Genomic DNA, 20,296 nt, shown 5'->3' with positions numbered 1-20,296 from the left:
GCTGACCTTATAGAAATGAGGACTTTTACGTCCCATTGCACACTACTGAATTGGTCTACAGTTTCACAGGATCCACAGGTGAGTTGTATGAATACAGAAATTTGTTTGATAAGCATGAGACTAGGTCCCTAAGAGCTTTGCAAATCATGTTAGATTTTATTTTACATGACGGACTATTGTTGATGTCTAGTTAAAAGGTACCTTATAGAAAGGGTGGGAGGGGGTGAGGGATAAAGGCCTGCATATTGGGTACAACGTACACTGCTCAGGTGATGGGTGCACCAAAATCTCAGAATTCACCACTAAAGAACTTATTCATGTAACCAACACCACCTGCTCTCCAAAAACCTGTGGAAATAAATTTTGAAAAAGAAGGTACCCTAGATATACTACTTTTATACAGTTGTTTTCTGTTAATCGTCATAGAAATAGAATATTTATTTTTTTATTTGATGGAGTCTTGCTGTTGCCCAGGGTGAATGGCACAATCTCAACTCACTGCAACCTTTGCTTCTCGGGTTCAAGTGATTCTTCTGCCTTAGCCTCCCGAGTAGCTGGGATTACAGGCATCAGCCCCCACGCCTGGCTAATTTTTATATTTTTAATAGAGACGGGGTTTCACCATGTTGGCCAGGCTGGTCTTGAACTCCTGACCCTGTTATCCACCTACCTGGCTTTCCTAAGTGGTGGGATTATAGTTGTGAGCCACCGCGCCCAGCCTACAAATAGAATTTCATTTTAAGGAATGTCATTATAATATTCAGCTCAATATTTGGGGCCATTTCTATATTCCCTGGTCTAAAGAGTGCTGGAAAGTCATTATTGAGGCTCCAAGCTATAGGTAAATGCAAACACATTCTCATTTTTTAAAACAGTGTTTCTGAAGTAATTCACGTCCACTGTTCAGGAAAAAAAGTAGTGCAGAAATTTATGAAATGTAAAAAGAAGCCTCTTATTTTTCCTTTTTTCTCTCTCCTCCCTCACCAATCCCAGTTGTAAGAGAATAACTTAGTATATAGCCTTCTATAAATTATTTATTAACAGTTTTATTAACATGACAAATGACATACAGCTGATATTTTTTGCAGTCCTGGGGAGCTTGGGGCCCAGTGCCACCCATTTTCACCCTCCATGGCATTCAAAAAAAAATTACATGGGGCTGGGCATGGTGGCTCACGCCTGTAATTCCAGCACTTTGGAGGCTGAGGCGGGTGGATCACAAGGTCAGGAGTTCAAGAACAGCCTGGCCAACATGGTGAAACCCTGTCTCTACTAAAAATACAAAAATTAGCTGGGCTTGGTGGTGCGCACCTGTGATCCCAGCTGCTCGGGAGGCTGAGGCAGGAGAATTGTTTGGACCAGGACCTGGGAAGTGGAGGTTGCAGTGAGCTGAGATCGCACCATTGCACTCCAGCCTGGGCTACAGAGGGAGACTCTGTCTCAAAAAAAGAAAACAAAACAGAAATCATGTTATATATCATAAATATAATTTTTGTCAATTAAAAAAATTAAATTAGCTTTCACACAACTACATTGAATGAGAGGATTTCTTTATTCTTGTGCCCTTACCAACCTTGGATATTATGAATCATTAACATTTTTAAAGATCAGTAAGTGAAATGCCAGCTTGGTATTTTAAATTTTGCATTAAGAGGAAGGTTGAGTATTTTGACCTACTCTATCACAAGGATAGTTTAAATATGGTTACTTATAAATGTCATGAATATCTCACAGTGTGTCTTCAGCCAGAAAATGAGACTATAATTTAGCATTGTGTGCAACTTACGATTAGCATTCAGTAAAATGCTTCTTATCATAAATGAATATTATTCTCATTTTAATAATGTCCTGATCATTTCATACCATTTATTTGCTGATTAGTTTTTTCAATCAATGATTTTCAAACTGCAGCACACATAGGAATCACTGGATAATGCATTTTATTAGAAGTACTTAGTTTAGCAATAGTCCATTAAACATTTTTATAATACCTTTGTATTATCCTTGCCTGGAGAATTCTGTTCCTGGTTTGTCACCTGGCTGTCTCTCATCATTTGGGTTTTAACTCAAATGTCATGTCCTCCAAGAAGGCTTCTTGTCTTCATTCACTTTGTATCTTCTTGTCCTGTTTTTTCTCTTGCGTGTGTGTGTGTTTTCTTTTTTGTGGTTATTTTTGTTGTATGGTAGAATGTAAGCTCCATGAGAGCAGAGATCTTGTCTGTTTCGTTCACATTGGAGCTCCAGTGGCTAGAGCAGTACAAAATAAAAAATAAAAAATATTTGTGGCTGGATGCCGTGGCTCATGCTTGTAATCCCAGCATTTTGGGAGGCCAAGGCAGGAGGATGCTGTGAGTCCAGAAGTTTAAGAACAGTCTGGGCAATGTAGTGAGATAGTGAGGCCCTGTCCCTACAAAAAAAGTTTTTAAAAATTAGCCGGGCATGATGGCACGCACCTATAGTCTCAGCTACTCGAAAAGTAGGTGGGAGGATCCCTTGAGCATGGGCGATCGAGGCTGCAGTGAGCCCTGATTGTGCCACTGCACTCCAACCTAGGTAACAAAGCAAGACCCTGTCTCCAAAAAAAAAGATACATGTGTATAAATATATTTCTGAGTTATATGAAAGGCTAGCATCAAGCCTTTCCCTATTTTAATTTTACTTCAGTTATTGAGGACTTAAGCATTGGCAGTTACTGTTTATTCTTTTTTTTTCTTAAAGTAGCATATTTTAATTAACAGATGCACATAGTAAATTAACTTTCCGATGAAACAGTCCTGTGATAATGTATTTCATACTGCTTTCTCCCTAAGTAGCTATTAAGTTTCCTAATTTTCTGCAGAAAACTGTGAAGCCGTAGGCTTTGTCTTGTTCAAGTAAAAGGTTAAATTTTTCATTAAGGTCTGTTGATTCCCATGTGATCCTTCTTACCTTGCTTAATTCTGATACCAATCTTTTCTTAATTGTAGACATACAGAGCCAACAGTAATTATTTTTAAGTTACTTTCAATTATTTTTCAGTTGTAATTTTGTCACCTTTGTCTTTAATCATGTAGGCATTGGGGCATGTTGGTCTGATCTGGAGAAAAAAAAATTGTCTAGGATCAAAGACAGGATAGTCATTTGATTTCTCTGGCATAGGAGAAGTACGGTTCCTCAAGCCAGACATTTAATTGTTGGAATTTTACGTTGGAGCAAGTAAAGATCGTAAGCTTACTTCATCTGTGTAGAGATTTAAGACAACGGCGCTTTTTCCTTGTACTCAAAACAAGCCTTAGTGATTTGTTTTACCGTGGAAAAACTGGTTTGGTTAATCTTAACTAAACATTTTAGAAGGAATAGTAATTTTGTAACCATAATGCCACACTCCTCTTTCTCATAAATTCTTGTGTAACGGAAGAGTGTGGGACAGGGAATGACAAATTGTCTTTTTTTTTGTTTTTTAAAACAAATGTGAGTTTTCAGTTCATACTTTTTATTTTTAATTGACAGATGCCAATTGTATATGTTTATGGAATACAGTGTGACGTTTTGATACATGTATATGTTCTGGAATAAAAAAATTAAGCTAATTAATACATCTATTACCTCAAATACTTACTTCTTTGTAGTGAGAACGTTTAAAATCCACTCTTTTTGTTACTTTGAAATACATAATACATTATTATGAATTGTAGTCACCGTGCTATGCAATAGATCACCAGAACTTACCACTCCTGCCTGACCACAACCTTGTTTCCTTTAACTGGCACCTCTCCTTCCTCTGTCTAACCCACTCCCTCCAGCCTCTGGTACTCTCTACTTGAATGAGTTCAACCTTTTTAGATACCATGTATCATGTGGCATTTGCCTTTGTGTGCCTGGCTTATGCCTATTTCACTTAACATAATGTCCTCTAGGTTCATCCATGTTGTTGGATATGACAGAATTTTCTGCTTTTTTGAAACTGAGTAGTATTCCATTGTTGTCTATATGCCATATTTATTGTATCTGTTTATCCACTGATGGGCATTTCAGTTGTTTCTGTATATTGTGAGTAATGCAGAATAATGCTACAGTGTAGTTCACCTTTGTTTGCAGAGAGAGAGAGAGGCCTTAGCCAGGAGTTAAATTCAGCCAACTCTTTGGCTGAATGTGTAGTCAGTTGTACTTCACCTATTTGGATAGGAGTATTATGGCTTTAAGCCTGAAAAAATTGAAAAATAAATATTAACAGCCAGGTATAGTGGCCCTTGCCTGTAATCCCAGCACTTTGGGAGGCTGAGGCTGGAGGATTACCTGAAGCCAGGAGTTCAGACCAGCCTCCACACCAGGGAGACCTCTCTCTACAAAAAATAATAAAAGATAATTAGCCAAGTGTGGTGGCATGAGCTACTTTGGGAGGCTGAGGCAGGAGGATTGCTTAGCCTAGGAGGTTGAGGCTGCAGTGAGCCAAGATCACACCACTGTGCTCTAGCCTGGGCTGCAGAAAAGAAAAGAAAAAAATTAACAGTAGTTAGAAAAAAGCAAGGGATCTCCAAGCATATCTAGTTTTGTAATTGACATAGTTTTCCTTCTGTTTGAAGAACTTCCTTTAACATTTCTTCTTTTGTTTTATTTTGAGATGGAGACTTGCTCTGTCACCCAAGCTGGAGTGCTGTGGTGTGATCTCAGCTCATTGCAACCTCCACCTCCTGGGTTCACGTGATCCTCCTGTCTCAACCTCCTGAGTAGCTGGGATTACAGGCACCTGCCAATGCCTGGCTAATTTTTGTATTTTTAGTGGAGATGGGGTTTCACTGTGTTGGCCAGGCTGGTCTCGAACTCCTGACCTCAGGTGATCCACCTGCCTCGGCCCCCCAAAGTGCTGGGATTATAAGCATGAGCCACTGTGCCCAGCTTCTTTAACATTTCTTATAGAGAAGTTCTGCTGGTGGCAAACAAATGTTTTCTTGTGCATGGCAGCTCCTCACTTCTGCTCTTTCATCCTCAGGCTGCTACTAATCCTGCTTTCTGTTACTACAGATTAGTTTGCATTTTTTGGACTTTTACATGGATAGTTATACAGCATGTACGTTTTGGTGGGTTGTGTGGCTTCTTTCACTCAGCATGATTGTTGATACATGTATTAGATGTGTATCAGTATTCATTCCTTCTTGTTGCTGAGTGGTATTCTATCCTGTGGATGTTCTGCAATCCATTAATCTGTTGGAGATCACTGGGATTGTTTCCGATTTGGGCTATTTTAAATAAAGGTCTCTGAACAGTCATGTACAAGTCCTTGTATGGAAATATATTTCTATTTTTCTTGAGTAAATTCCTAGAAGTGGAATAGCTGGGTCATGTGGTAGGTATATATACTGCCTTTATAAAATGGGAAAAGAAAATTTTGAAAAGGAGATGACATGGGGCACTTCATCCCAGGCATATCCTTGAGCAGATGGTTTTTAGTAAGGAATTCACATGGAAGTTGAGGATCAGGAAATTGATTCCTTTTAAATAAACTCTATGCTTGTTAGTCCCTGAAAAGTTTTCCTGCGCTCCAGTGGTATAGTATCCCAGTTAGAAGATCGCTGACTTAGAGATGTCTCCAACTAGTTTTCTTAGTTCTGGCCTCTCCCCCGCCTCTGTTCCTGAGACAGACCTTATACCCAGTAAATTCTGGCTGCTATCTTACACACCAACCCTTCTGGAGGCCTGGAAGGAAAAGGAATTAGACTGGGGTTCACCCAGGAGAAACCCCTTGGAGTGGTAGAGTGGGGATGGATTCAGGGGTGAGGTGTGATACTATAACATAATGAAAAATATATATCTGCTGTTCCTCCCTGGTTCCTGACAGTGCCTAAAACCCTTGGAATATCCTGAGTGATAGAAGTGAGAAGAGTATCTTTTGTTATTTATGATAAGCCCCTGTCAACCAAACCTGATTTATGCTAATGAGATGGCTCTTGGAGGATGGCTTCTGGTTGCCAGAGGAATCAACCATGTGGTTAGAGAGTTGGAGCTTTCAGCCTACCTCCCCTTATTTCTGGGGAGGGCAGAGGGGCCTAGAGATGGAGTTAATCACCAGTGGCCAATGATTTAATCAATCTTGCCTAGGTAATGCCGCCCTCCCCCTTAAGAACCCAGAATGTAGGGATTCAGAGCACTTCCTGCTCAGTGAACAAATCAAGATCTTGGGAGGGTGGTACAGCTGGACCTGGCTTGGAAACTCTGCGTCCCCCCGTACCTTGCCCCATGTACCTCTTCATCTGGCTCTTCATTTGTATTCTTTATAATATGTGTTTTGGGAGCAAATTATTTAAGATGAGGAGGGGGTTGTGGGTGTAGGGGCCAGGAGAAAGCGTCCCCCTTGCTCTCCAAAGGTTTGCTGAAAAATCAACTCACAAGAGGCAGATTGATTGGAGAAAGGGCATACAGCTTTTATCACGTGCATGCAGGAGAACCACAGAGATCACTCACTACCCAAGGGAGTTCAGAAGCTTATATAATATCCTGGTAAAACAGGTTGTATGGCTGGCCCAGATGCCCTGGTGTTTACAACTAATTGATCACAGCCAGTTACAGATTTCTTTGTGCCTTTTCCACTCCCACTGCTTCACTTTACTAACCTAAAAAAAAATTAATTAAATAAAACAGGTTATAGGAGAAGGGAGAAGAGGAATTCTGTTGTAGGGATTACTAGGAAGAGTGAACAGATCAGGGACAAGAGATTAACTTGTACATTATCTTGTAGAAGGATCTGTTCAGGTGTGATTACATTCTTGGTCTTACTGGGAGGGGAAGACAAAACAATTGTTGTCCTTGGTGGGTCTGGATTTTAGGCGATAAAGGAACTTCAGAGAATGTCATTCTGGCTTTGGGAGAGTCAGTTGTAGGGGTGGGTCATTGGGGGAGAAAGTCAGAGAGACCTTTAAGTATTGGTTACCGAGTCCCAACATGAGAACGCCCAGTTTGTAGCCAAGTCAGACACAAGTGTGGCTAATTTGAGGATCTACTACTTGCAGTTAGCATCTGAAGTGGGGGACAGTCTGTGGGACTGAGCCCTAAACCTATGGGGTCTGTGTTAACTCCAGGTAGTGTCAGAATTTAATTAAATTGCAGGACACTTGGTTGATTTCCACAGAAAATTGAAGATTTGCTTGTGGAAAACTGACACATTTGGTGTCAGAGCATTGTGAGTGGAGAAATAGTTATTATAAGACAAGAGAGGCTGTGGGAGTCTTGAGATAGTATTGGGCTCTTCGGTGTATCTGCTCCAATATCTGGGAAGGTGTGTTCTTCTTATTGGCATCCCATCTCCATTTGCCCTGTCCTCTTCCTCTCTCTCATAGACAACTGCTCGCATGGGGTATGCTTATGATCTCCACACTTTACTTCTCCCTCTCACTTCTCCATCCCTAGGCAATCACTGATCTGCTTTCTGTCACTATTCTGTACATATAAATAACAATATAGTGGGTTTTCTTGTTTTTGTTTTTGAGAGACAGGACCTTGCTATGTTGCTCATGTTGGCCTCCCAATTCCTGGGCTCAAGCACTCCTCCTAGCTGAAACTGCAGATGCACGCCACAACACCTGGCTCAAGCATAGTGTTTTTATGTGCTTTTTAATAAATGGCACTGGCTGGGTGTGGTGGTTCATGCCTGTAATCCCAGCACTTTGGGAGACCGAGGTGGGTAGATCATGGAGTCAGGAGTTTGAGAGCAGCCTGGCCAGTATGGTGAAACCCTGTCTCTAGTAAAAATACAAAAATTAGCTGGGCATGGTGGTGCACACCGGTAGTCCTAGCTGCTCGGGAGGTTGAAGCAGGAGAATCCCTTGAACCTGGAAGGCGGAGGTTTCAGTGAGCCAAGACTGTACCACTGCACTCCAGCCTGGGCAACAGAGCAAGACTCGGTCTCCAAAATAAATAAATAAATAAATAAATAAATAAATAAATAAATAAAATGGCATTGTGTATCCCATATTCTGAAATGTCTTTTTTTTTTCCCCTTGGATGTTATGTATTTGTTTTTGTTTTTCTTTCTGACACAGATTCTTTCTCTGTCACCTGGGGTGGGATGCAGTGGTATGATCGTGGCTCACCACAGCCTACCACCCAGGCTCATGCAGTCCTCCTGCCTCAGCCTCCTGAGTACCTAGGACTACAGCTAATTTTTTTTTTTGAGACAAGAGTCTCACTCTTGTCACCCAGGCTGGTGTGCAGTGGTGTGATCTTGGCTCACTGCAACCTCCACCTCCCAGGTTCAAGCAATTCTCCTGCCTAAGCCTCTTGAGTGGCTGGGATTACAGGCCCCCGCCACCATACCTGGCTAATTTTTGTACTTTTAGTAGAGGTGAGATTTCGCCATGTTGGCCAGGTTGGTCTCGAACTCCTGACCTCAGTTGATTCACCTGCCTTGGCCTCCCAAAGTGCTGGGATTATAGACATGAGCCATGAGCCACCATGCCTGGCCTAGTTTTTTATTTTATTTTTTGTAGAGACAGAGTCTTGCTGTGTTGTCCAGGCTGGCCTCAGAACTTCTAAGCTCAAGTGATCCTCCTGCCTTGCTCTCCCAAAGTGTTAGGATTACAGGCGTGAGCCACTGTGCCTAGCAGAGCATTATGTCTTGAGATCTGTTAATGTGGTTAGAGAATTAGTGTACCCTTTTAAAACAATTTTAATTGTAAGTAAATGTAAATAAGAAAGTTTACCAGTTCAACGACTCTTAAGTGTACAGTTCAGTGGCATAAGTACTTTCACAGTGTTGTACAACCATTACCACTGTCGATCCATTTCCAGAACTTTTCATTGTCCCAATCAGAAACTGTAGCCATTAAACAATAACTCCCTATCCCTTCTTTTGCAGTCCCTGGTAATCTGTGTTAAACTTTCTGTCTGTGAATTTGCCTATGCTAGGTCACCTTTGTTTTTGAAAGTTGATTGTGATTGGTAAATAACTCCAGGTTGGAGGTTTTTTTTTTTCTTTCAGTACCCTGTCTCATAGTTTGCATTGTTTCTGATGCAAAATCTGCTGTTAACTTCCTTTCTGTATGTAAAGTATCTCTTCTCTGGCTACTTTTAATACTTTTTCTGAGACTGCCTCACTCTGCCACTCAGCCTGGAGTGCAGCAGTGCAGTCATGGCTCACTACAGCCTTGACCTCTCAGGCTCAAGCAGTCCTCCCACCTCAGCCTCCTAAGTAGGTGTGTGCCACCATGCCCAGCTAACTTTTTCTTTTTTTTTTTTTTATTTTTTTTATTTTTTTTTTATTTTTATTGAGACGGAGTTTCACTCTTGTTACCCAGGCTGGAGTGCAATGGCGCGATCTCGGCTCACCGCAACCTCCGCCTCCTGGGTTCAGGCAATTCTCCTGCCTCAGCCTCCTTAGTAGCTGGGATTACAGGCACGTGCCACCATGCCCAGCTAATGTTTTGTATTTTTAGTAGAGACAGGGTTTCACCATGTTGACCAGGATGGTCTCGATCTCTTGACCTCGTGATCCACCCGCCTCGGCCTCCCAAAGTGCTGGGATTACAGGCTTGAGCCACCGCGCCCGGCTCTTTTTTTTTTTTTTGTAGAGATGGGATCTCGCTATGTTGCCAAGGCTGGTCCTGAACTCTTGGACTCAGGCAATCTTGTCACCTCGGCCTCCAAAAGTGCTGGGATTGTGAGCCACTGCACCCAGCCTTAAACCACTGTTTAATCCAGTGTTTTAAAATTGTTTTAGATGGAGGCTATGTCTGTTCCTATTACTTCATCTCTTCAGATGTGAAAGTTGAGGCTGGGCGCAGTGGCTCACGGCTGTAATCCCAGCACTTTGGGAGTGGATCACCTGAGGTTGGGAGATTGAGACCAGCACCACCAACATGGAGAAACCCTGTCTCTACTAAAAATACAAAATTAGCTTGGCGTGGTTTCGCATGCCTATAATCCCAGATACTTGGGAGGTTGAGGCAGGAGAATTGCTTGAACCCAGGAGGTGGAGGTTGCTGTGAGCCGAGATTGTACCATTGCACTCCAGCCTAAGCAAGAAGAGCGAAACTCTGTCTCAAAAAAAAAAAAAAAAAGAAAGAAAGTTGAGCAGCTTCACGGATGGCCTGTATTTCCGTAACCACTGACTTTCACCTGCCAGAAAAAGGAAAGAACAAGCCAAAAATTCACTGCTGCTGTGATTGGGCCTAATAGTGAAAGGATGACCACCTAAACATTATGGCAGTCTTAGAAAATTTTTGCGAATCTATATTTTATTATTAATTAATTTATTTCTTTTGTTGTTTTTTTGTGCAAATCTATATTTTAAGCAGTGTAACCCTTTTCAGTAGGGAGTACAGTGACTTTTGCAAATGGTTTCGTGTTCTGACAATGTATTCAGAGGCAGGTTGGCAGTGTGAAGGTCCTGATGGGAACAGAGTGAGAGCCTTGGGAGTCTGTGGTCAACTTGGACATCAGGGAGAAGAATGTATGACACTGTCTCACAGGTTACCAGCGTTGGTATTAGGCTGTGTTCTTTGGTATTAGGCTGTGTTCTTTCATATGTGGGGCACTGAATTTAGGCATATTCTAAAATAACTAAATAAAACAAGGGTTACATACATGTTTCACATTCTTCATTCTGTCAGGTTATCTCATATAAATAATTGGATCGTGAATATTTATTTAATTTTTTGAGGTCTAATGCCCTAATTTGCTTCTATCTTTTTATAGGTAAAACAACAACAAAAACAAAACAGTAAATGTGTTGGAAAAAAAAAAACCTGCTGGTTAATATACAGATTCCATTACCTTGAAAGTCACTGCACTGAGCAACTCTCATGGGGTGGATTCCTGCAATAGGATGTGAATTTGGACTTTTGTAATAGAGTGGGCTTTGAGAAGTAGCTTTTCTGCTCATTTTTTTTTTAATGACTGCATGGAATGTTTTGCTTCACGCTTATGCATTCAGCTTTATCAAGCATTAAGCAGTTGGCCAAAACAGGTAATACTTGAACTAAAGACATTCAGTCCAAGAAAAACAAAATGGGTTTGAACATCTGTAGAGTCAGTAACTAACTCTTATTTTCATACTTCCCTATGGTTATTCAAAAGTGTTGTCTCTAGGTACATTTTAAAAGCAAGTACTTGATCTGGCTTAGGTTTCAACTAATAGCAAGCAGATACTAGCCTGATAAAAAGATGATGTCCAGTAAAAGTGAGATGGTTAGAATTGGCTTTTTTCATTCATAGACTACTACAGCAAAATCCTAACTACAAAATTCACTTGAAATGTGGAATCACAGTTTGCTATGTATTCGTCTTTTTTTGGTTCAATCTTTTTTGGCTTTCTGGGACATCAAAATTAGTCAGTGAGTCTAGGGAAGTTTGGACTTAATGTTTTAATGTTTAGATTTTCGAAAAGCCAAGTTGCTTGTAAAACAAATACTCATTGGTATCATTTGTGACAGAGAGAGAGAGAGAGAGAATGGATCTTGTTTAAAAAACAGCCCGTACTCAGTTTTCTCACCTGGAATATTAGAAATGAAGTGTTGGCTGGGCATGATGGCTCATGCCTGTAATCCCAGCACTTTTGGAGACCAAGGTGAGAGGATCACTTGTAAGACCAGCCTGGACGACATAGGGAAACAAAAAAAATGTTCCTACAAAAAAATGAAAGGAAAAAAAAATTAGCCAGTCATGATAGCATGACCCTGTGGGGCTCAGCTTTACCTTGAAAAGCTGAAGTGGGAGGATTACTTGAGCCCGGGAGGTCAAGGCTGCAGTGAACTGAGATCATGCCACTGCATTCCAGCTTAGGCAACAGCGACTCTGTCTCAGAAAAAAACAGAAATATGTAATGATACTGACTTTCATATTTGTGGCAAAATGAGAGAAATTTACATGACTGAAAAAGGGAGCATTTTTTAATGAATTACTTTATTTCTTTGAGGAAAAATGAAGCAGACTTGTAAACTCTGTTCCTGGACTAGAATGCTACTTTGCAGGCAAACTTACTATTGCAAAAATGCTAGACTCTGGCTGCACATGGTGGCTCATGCCTGTAATCTCAGCACTTTGGGAGGCTGAGGCAGGTGGATCACCTGAGGTCATAATTTTGAGACCAGCCTGGCCTCTGTCTCTACTAAAAAAATACAAAAAAAAAAAAAAAAAATTAGCTGGGCTTGGTGGCACACACTTGTAATCCCAGCTATTAGGAAGGCTGAGGCAGGAGAATCGCTTGAACCTGAGTGCTGGAGGTTGCAGTGAGCCTAGGTGGTACCACCACACTCCAGCCTGGGTGACAGAGTGAGATTCTGTCTCAAAAAAACAAACAAAACCTTTATTTAAAAACAAAACTTTATTAAGATATAATTCACCGGTTTAAAGTGTATAATTCAGTGGTTTTTAGTATAATCACTGAGTTGTGCAACTGTTATCACTGTCAATTACAGAACATTTTCATTACCCCCTCAAAAAAGTTCCGTATCTATTAGCAGTCACTACTTGTTTCCCTCCTGCCCCATTCTCTGCAGGCCCTAGACCTAGGTAACCACTAATCCACAATCTGTTTCTACAGATAGACATTTCCTATACAGTGTCATTACTAATTCCTTTTATGAGTGGATAATATTCCATTGTATGGTTATACACATTTTATTTATCCATTCATCAATTGATGGGCAATTGGCTATTGTTGAGTAATGTTGAATAATGTTGCTATGACATTTGGTTACAACTTTTTATGTGAATATGTTTTTATATCATATGGTCACAATGTTTAACTGTGTGAGGAACTACTAGACAGTTTTCCAGAGTGGCTGTACCATTTACTTTCCTACCAGCAGCATATGAGGATTCCAATTTTTCTACGTACAGACAGACTCATTTTTTATCAGCGTACTGAGTTTTGATCCAGAAATAACGTATCTGTGTGAGGTGGTTAAATTGTGTTGACTTCACTCTTTTTCATCTAGCCTCTTAAAATATCAACACAAGACATTTATAAAATGAGCATGTGAAAACCAGTAACTTTTCTTCCTACAGATTGAAAATAATCAGAAAGTATGTTCAAAGAAAATATTTAATCTACAGTAATAACATAAAAATTGTTTTTTAAAAAAAATCTAGTAATAAACCTTAGAGAAATGTGAAGAACATGTATAAAGAAATAACAAAAACTAAATTGTGTCATAAAACAAAACTTGAATGAATGATTTGGGAGTAAGCAACATATACAAAGTGGATTCCCTACATACCAATCTGTAAAGAAAACATTTCTCCCAAATTTTCAACAGCATTTTAAACCTGACAAAAATTTCATGAGGAAAAATAAATCCTCAAAAATAAACAGGAAAATTTTGAAAAAGAAAGCTGGGAAAGAGAAGACTTTTTCTTAATTTTGTGTACCAGAATAGTAACAACTGAGAGAAAATATTTGCCACATTTACAGCAAAGGATTACTATAGCTAATGTACAATAAATGTCAAGAAGTAGGTGAAATATCTCCACAATGAGGTAAAATAGTCAGTTCAAAGGTCACTAATAATTAAAGACATTTAAAAATATTAAAGTGAGATGTAACTTTTCACCTATTGGATTGGAAAATACAGAATTTAGTAATTATCTTTAAGAAATTAGTGCCAGGTGTGGTTGCTCATACCTGTAATCCCAGCACTTTGGGGGTCCAAGACACGCAGATCACTTGAAGTCAGGAGTTCGAGACCAGCCTGGCCAAGATGATGAAACCTTGTCTCTACTAAAAATTCAATAATTAGCCGGGCATGCTGGTAGGTGCCCATAGTCCTAGCTACTCAGGAGACTAAGGCAGGAAAATTGCTTTAACCCAGGAGGTGGAGGTTGCAGTGAGCCAAGATTGTGCCACTGCATTCTAGCCTGGGCAACAGAGCGAGACTCCGTCTCAAAAAAAAAAAAAACAGAAAAAAAGGAAAGAAATTGGAAAGATAATACTGTTGGTTGAATGAATGTATGTGTTATAACTCTTTTGGAGAACAATTGGAAATGCTTGGCCAAATTTTAAATGGGCAGACCTTTTTTGCTGTTAATTTTTTACTTTAATTTGAATGGATACCTAGTAGGTGTATATGTTTATGGTGTACATGAGCTATTTCGATGCAGGCATACAGAGCATAATCATGTTGGGTAAACGGAGTATCCCTCATCTCAGGCGTTTATCATTTCTTTATGTTACGAACATTTCAATTCCATTCTTTTAATTATTTTTAAATATACAATAAATTTTGTTGACTGTAATTACCTGGTTGTGCTATCAAGTACTAGATCTTTTTTTCTTTTTTACTTTTTCTAACCTTTTTTTTTTTTTTTTTCCCCTGAGACAGTGTCTCACTCTGTTGCCCAGGCTGGAGTGTAGTAACATGATCACAGCTCACTGCAGCCTTGACTTCCCATGCTCAAGCAGTCCTCCCACCTCAGCCTACTGGGACTACAGATGTGAGCCACCATTCCTGGCTATTTTAAAACTTTTTTGTAGAGAGGAAGTCTCCCTATGTTGCCCAGGCTAGTCTTGAACCAAATACTAGATTTTTTTTTTTTTTTTTTTTAAAGATGGGGTTTCACCATATTGGTCAGGCTCCTCATGAACTCCTGACCTCAGGTGATCCGCCCACCTCAGCCTCCCAAAGTGCTGGGATTACAGGCGTGAGCCACCGCACCCGGCTCAAATACTAGATCTTACTCGTTCTGTGTAACTATATTTTTGTACTCACCCACCACCACTATCATTCTCAGCCTCAGGGAACCATCATTCTGCTCTGTCTCCATGAGTTCAATTGTTTTAATTTAGCTTCCACAAATGGAACATGAGAGGTTTGTCTTTCCGTATCTGGCTTATTTCACTTAACACAATGTCCTCCATTTTCATCTATGTTGTTGCAAATGACAGGATCTCATTCTTTTTTCTGGCTGAATAGTACTCCCATCATGTTGATAGACACTTAGTTTTCTTCCAAATGGCTATTGTGAATAGTGCTGCAGTAAAAATGGGAGTGCACATATCTCTTCAATATGCTGATTTCCTTTCTTTTGGGTGTATATCTAGCAGTGGGATTTCTGGTTCATATGGTAGTTGTATTTTTAGTTTTCTAAGAAATCTCCATACTGTTCTCCATAGTGACTGTACTAATGTACATTCCCAGCAATAGCATATGAAGATTTCCTTTTCTGTACATCCTTTCCAGCATTTCTTTTTGCCTCTCTTTTAGATAAAAGCCATTTTAACTGGAATGAGGTGATATCTTGATGTAGTTTGGATTTGCAGTTCCCTGATGATCAGTGATGTTGAACACCCTTTCATATATCTCTTTGCCATTTGTGTGTCTCCTTTTAAAAAAATGTCTATTCAGGGCTCACGCCTGTAATCCCAGCACTTTGGGAAGCCAAAATGAGCAGATCACTTGACGTCAGGAGTTTGAGACCAGCCTGGCCAACATGGTGAAACACCATCTCTACTAAAAATACAAAAATTAGCTGGGCATGGTGACACATGCCTGCAATTCCAGCTACTTAGGAGGCAGAGGCAGAAGAATCACTTGAACCTGGGAGGTGGAGGTTGCAGTGAGCTGAGATTGCACCACTGCACCTGGGTGACAGAGTGAGATCCGTTTCAAAAAAAAAAAAAATTGCTATTCAGATCTTTTGCCCATTATTTAATCAGATTATTGGATTTTTTTTCCTATTTCTCCCATTTTGTGGGTTGTCTCTTTTCTTTTTTGATTGCAGTATTTTATAGAAACCTAGCTTGATGTGATCCCACTTATCTATTTTTGCTTTCGTTACCTGTGATTATAGGGTATTACTGGAGAATTACTTGCCTGGACCAATGTCTTAGAGAGTTTCCACAGTTTTTCCTTTTAGTAGTTACAAAGTTTGAGGTTTTAGATTTAAGTCTTTAATTCATTTTTATTTGATTTTTGCATATGGTGAGAGATAGGGGTGTAGTTTCATTCTTCTGCATGTGGAATATCCAGTTTTCCCAGCACTATTTATTGACAGTCTTATTTATTGAAGACTGTCTTTTCTCCATGTATGTTCTTGGCATTTTTGTAAAAAATGAGTTCACTCTAGATGTATGGATTTATTTCTGGGTTCTCTTTTCTGTTCCATCAGTTTATGTATCTGTTTTTTTGCCAGCCTTATCCTGCTTTGATTGCTATAGCTCCGTAGTATAATTTGAAGCCACAGAATGTGATTCTTCCAGTTTTGCTCTTTTTGTTCAGGCTAGCTTTGGCTATTCTGCGTCTTTTGTGGTTCCATATGAGTTTTACAATGATTTTTTTCTATTTTTGTGAAGAATGTTATTGGTATTTATTGTAATTTCAGGGATTACACTGAATCTGTAGATTGCTTTGGGTAGTATGGACATTTTAACAGTATTGATTCTTCCAGTCCATGAACATGGAATATCTTTCTGTGTGTGTGTGTGTGTGTGTGTCTTCAATTTCTTGCATCAATATTTTATGATTTTCATTCTAAAGAAAGAGATCTTTCTTTTTTTTTTTTGAGATGGAGTTTCATTCTTTTTGCCCAGGTGGGAATGCAATGGCACCATCTTGGCCCACCACAACTTCTGCCTCCCAGGTTCAAGCGATTCTCCTGCCTCAACCTCCTGAGTTACTGGGATTTCAGGAATGTGCCACCATGCCCAGCTAATTTTGTATTTTTGGTAGAAATGGGGTTTCTCCATATTGGTCAGGCTGGTCTCGAATTCCCGACCTCAGGTGAACCGCCCACCTCGGCCTCCCAAAGTGCTGGGATTAAAGGTGTGAGCCACTGCACCTGACCAAGGTCTTTCACTTCTTTTGTGATATTTATTCATGGATATTTTATTTTATTTGCAGTTACTGTAAGTGGAATTACTTTCTTGATTACTTTTTCAGATTATTTGCTGTGGCATATGGAAATGCTACTGATTTTTGTATGTTGATTTCATATCCTTCAACTTTATTAAATTAGTTTACCTGTTCTAATCTTTTTTTGTGTGTTTGGAGTCTGTAGGTTTTTCCAAATATAAGGTTATATCATCTGCAAACAAGGATAATTTGACATCTTTTTTTCTAAATTGGATGCTCTTTATTTCTCTTGTCTTATTGCACTAGCTTCAACTTCCAGTACTGTGTTGAATAATAGTGGTGAAAGTGGGCATCCTTGTCTTGTTCCAGATCTTAGGGAAAGGCTTTCCATTTTCTCCCATTCAGTATGATACTAGGTGTGGGTTTGTCTTATACGGCTTTTATTGTGTTGAGGTATGTTTCTTCTATCCCCAGTTGTTTTATGGTTTTTGTCATGAAGGGATGTTAAATTTTACCAAATGCTTTTTTTTTTTTTGAGACGGAGTTTCGCTCTTGTTACCCAGGCTGGAGTGCAATGGCGCGATCTCGGCTCACTGCAACCTCCGCCTCCTGAGTTCAGGCAATTCTCCTGCCTCAGCCTCCTGAGTAGCTGGGACTACAGACACGCGCCACCATGCCCAGCTAATTTTTTTGTAGTTTTAGTAGAGACGGGGTTTCACCATGTTGACCAGGATGGTCTCAATCTCTTGACCTTGTGATCCACCTGCCTCACCCTCCCAAAGTGCTGGGATTACAGGCTTGAGCCACTGCACCTGGCCCTACCAAATGCTTTTTTAAGCATCAATAGAAATGATCGTATGGTTTTTGTCCTTTATTCTGTTTTGTCAATGTGATGTATCACACTGATTGATTTGCATGTGTTGAACCATCCTTGCATCCCTGGAACAAATCCTAGTTGGTAATGATGAATGATCTTTTTAATGTATTGTTAAATTCAGTTTGCTAGTGTTTTGTTGAGGATTTTGCATCAATGTTCATCAGAGATATTGACCTGTAGTTTTCTTTTTTTGACTTACCTGTTTGGTTTTAGTATTAGGGTAATACCGATGTCTTAGAATGAGTTTGGAAGTATTCCCTCCTCCGTCTCCGTATTTTGGAATAGTTTGAGTAGGATTGGTATTAGTTTTTCTTTAAATGGTACTGAAGCCATTGGGTCCCAGGCTTTTCTTTGCTGAGAAATTTTTTATTATGGCTTTGATCTCATTACTTGTTAGTCTAGTGAGGCATTGGATTTCTTCATGATTCAATTTTGGTAGGTTGTATATGTCTAGGAGTTTATCCGTTTTTTTCCAGGCTTTCCAATTTGTTGCCATTTAGTTGCTCACAGTAGCCTCTAATGATCCTTTGAATTTCTGCAGCATGCTCCAACTCTGCCTCCTGGGTTCAAGTGATTCTCCTGCCTCAGCCTCCCGAGTTGCTGGGACTAAGGCACACACCACTGCGCCTAGCTAATTTTTGTATTTTTAGTAGAGATGGAGTTTCACTATGTCGGCTAGGCTTTTCTTTTTTTTTTTTTTTTTTTTTTTTTTTTTGAGACGGAGTTTCACTCATGTCACCCAGGCTGGAGTGCAATGGCGCGATCTCGGCTCACCGCAACCTCCGCCTCCTGGGTTCAGGCAATTCTCCTGCCTCAGCCTCCTGAGTAGCTGGGATTACAGGCACGCGCCACCATGCCCAGCTAATTTTTCGTATTTTTAGTAGAGACGGGGTTTCACCATGTTGACCAGGATGGTCTGGATCTCTTGACCTTGTGATCCACCTGCCTCGGCCTCCCAAAGTGCAGGGATTACAGGCTTGAGCCACCGCGCCCAGCCTGGCTAGGCTTTTCTGAAACTCCTGACCTCAAGTGATCTGCCTACCATGGCCTCCCAAAGTGTTGAGATTACAGGCGTGTTGGGATTACAGGCATGTGCCACCACACCTGGCTTGAATGACTTTTTCATGGAGGAATGCCATTGTCCAGGCAGATGTGCCACTTCATTGATTGCCAGGGATGACTCAGTTGTCTGGCTAGTTGGGTAAGGGAGGTGTTTCTTCCTTCCCTTCTCTGTGTGTATGTTACTAAAACTGTTCATTTACATTTCATAGCAGCTCAAGTGGGACTGTTCTTCAGTACTTTTGTAGCTTTTCCTTTCTGTGACTCCTTTGAGGAGGCTTTGTTGTGTGAAGGGAAAAATTTAATGAAATGATTACATGGAGACTTCTGACTAATCATATTGTGGCAATGGAACTACTTTCACTTCCTCTTTTAAAGAAACAGGTAACAGAAAGCCTGCTCTTGGCCATATCCATTAGTCACATAGCAGTGACAATTTAAAATTTGGTCAGTAGCCAGGTGTGGTGCTGCATGTCTGTAGTCAAGGCTACTCAGGAGGCTGAGGCAGGAGAATCACTTGAACCCAGGAGGCGGAGCCTGGGCAACAAGAGCAAAACTCCTTCTAAAAAATAAAATTGTTAAAAAAAAATGTGGTCAGGAATAGATTCTGTATGCTTTATTTTGGATATATATAATGTTAAGAACAAAATGACCAGATGTGGTGGCTCATGCCTGTAATTCCAGCACTTTGGGAGGCCCAGACAGGAGGATTGCTTGAGCCCAGAAGGTCGAGGCTGTAGTGAGCATCTATATAATTTGGTGTCTGTGAACCTCATGTAGTATTTTTATACAAATATAAATGAAAGTTATATGTTACCCCCCCCCAAAAAAAGAGAGAAATATGTTACCTACTTCAGAAAATTGAATTGTCTAAATAAATATCTAAATATCCCAGCACTTTGGGAGGCTGAGGCAGGCAGATCACCTAAAGTCAGGAATTTGAGACCAGTCTGGACAACATGGTGAAACACTGTCTCTACTAATAATTCAAAAATTAGCTGGGTGTGGTGACACACACCTGTAATTACAGCTACTTGGGAAGCTGAGGCAGGAGAATTGCTTGAACCCGGGAGGCGGAGGTTGCAGTGAGCCAAAATCGCATCACTGCACTCCAGCCTAGACAACAAGAGCAAAACTCTGTTCTCCAAAAAAAAATAATAATAATAATAAATATTTGTCCTTGTCATATATTTCTGTGTATAAATATGTGATTATTTTTTCACAAAATTTACATTATGAAATTTGTTTAGTGATCATCACGTTTGGGGTTTTAAAGTGAGCTTTACTTTATTTTTGTATTTTTTAGGAGACCCGTGTACAGTGTCATCTCAGTTGGAGTTAGAAGAAGCTTTTAGACTTTATGAGCTAAACAAGGATTCTGAACTCTTGATTCATGGTAAGAGAGTAGTCATTTCATACTTGTCCAGAGTGATAATTTATTTGAAATCACTCTTTATTCTTGACCATTTTGAAACATAATCCCAGTGTCACTTTCTTAATCTGTGTGACTCATGCCTAAGTAATTGTTCTTATGCAGTAGTTTCTCACATGCTACACAAGGTAAAATTAATCTGCTTCTTTTTTTTTTTTTTTTTTTTTT

General features: G+C 40.0%; 1 protein-coding gene across 1 annotated transcript in view; it reads left to right on the top strand.

The window, feature by feature from the left end:
* Positions 1 to 20,296, top strand: part of PRKCI (protein kinase C iota) — an 84,614-nt gene that overhangs the window by 18,220 nt on the left and 46,098 nt on the right. The window contains exon 3 of the mRNA XM_032260622.1: positions 20,003 to 20,092. Within this exon, the coding sequence (XP_032116513.1) occupies positions 20,003 to 20,092 (90 nt within the window). The remainder of the gene's footprint in view (positions 1 to 20,002; positions 20,093 to 20,296) is intronic.

The sequence above is a fragment of the Sapajus apella genome, unplaced genomic scaffold (genome assembly GCF_009761245.1).
Source record: "Sapajus apella isolate SASKATOON/1434 unplaced genomic scaffold, GSC_monkey_1.0 scaffold4, whole genome shotgun sequence".
In the NCBI taxonomy this organism is placed as follows: domain Eukaryota; kingdom Metazoa; phylum Chordata; class Mammalia; order Primates; family Cebidae; genus Sapajus; species Sapajus apella.
The sequence above is the reverse complement of the archived record's forward strand: the minus strand, read 5'-3'. Positions and strand labels throughout refer to the sequence as shown.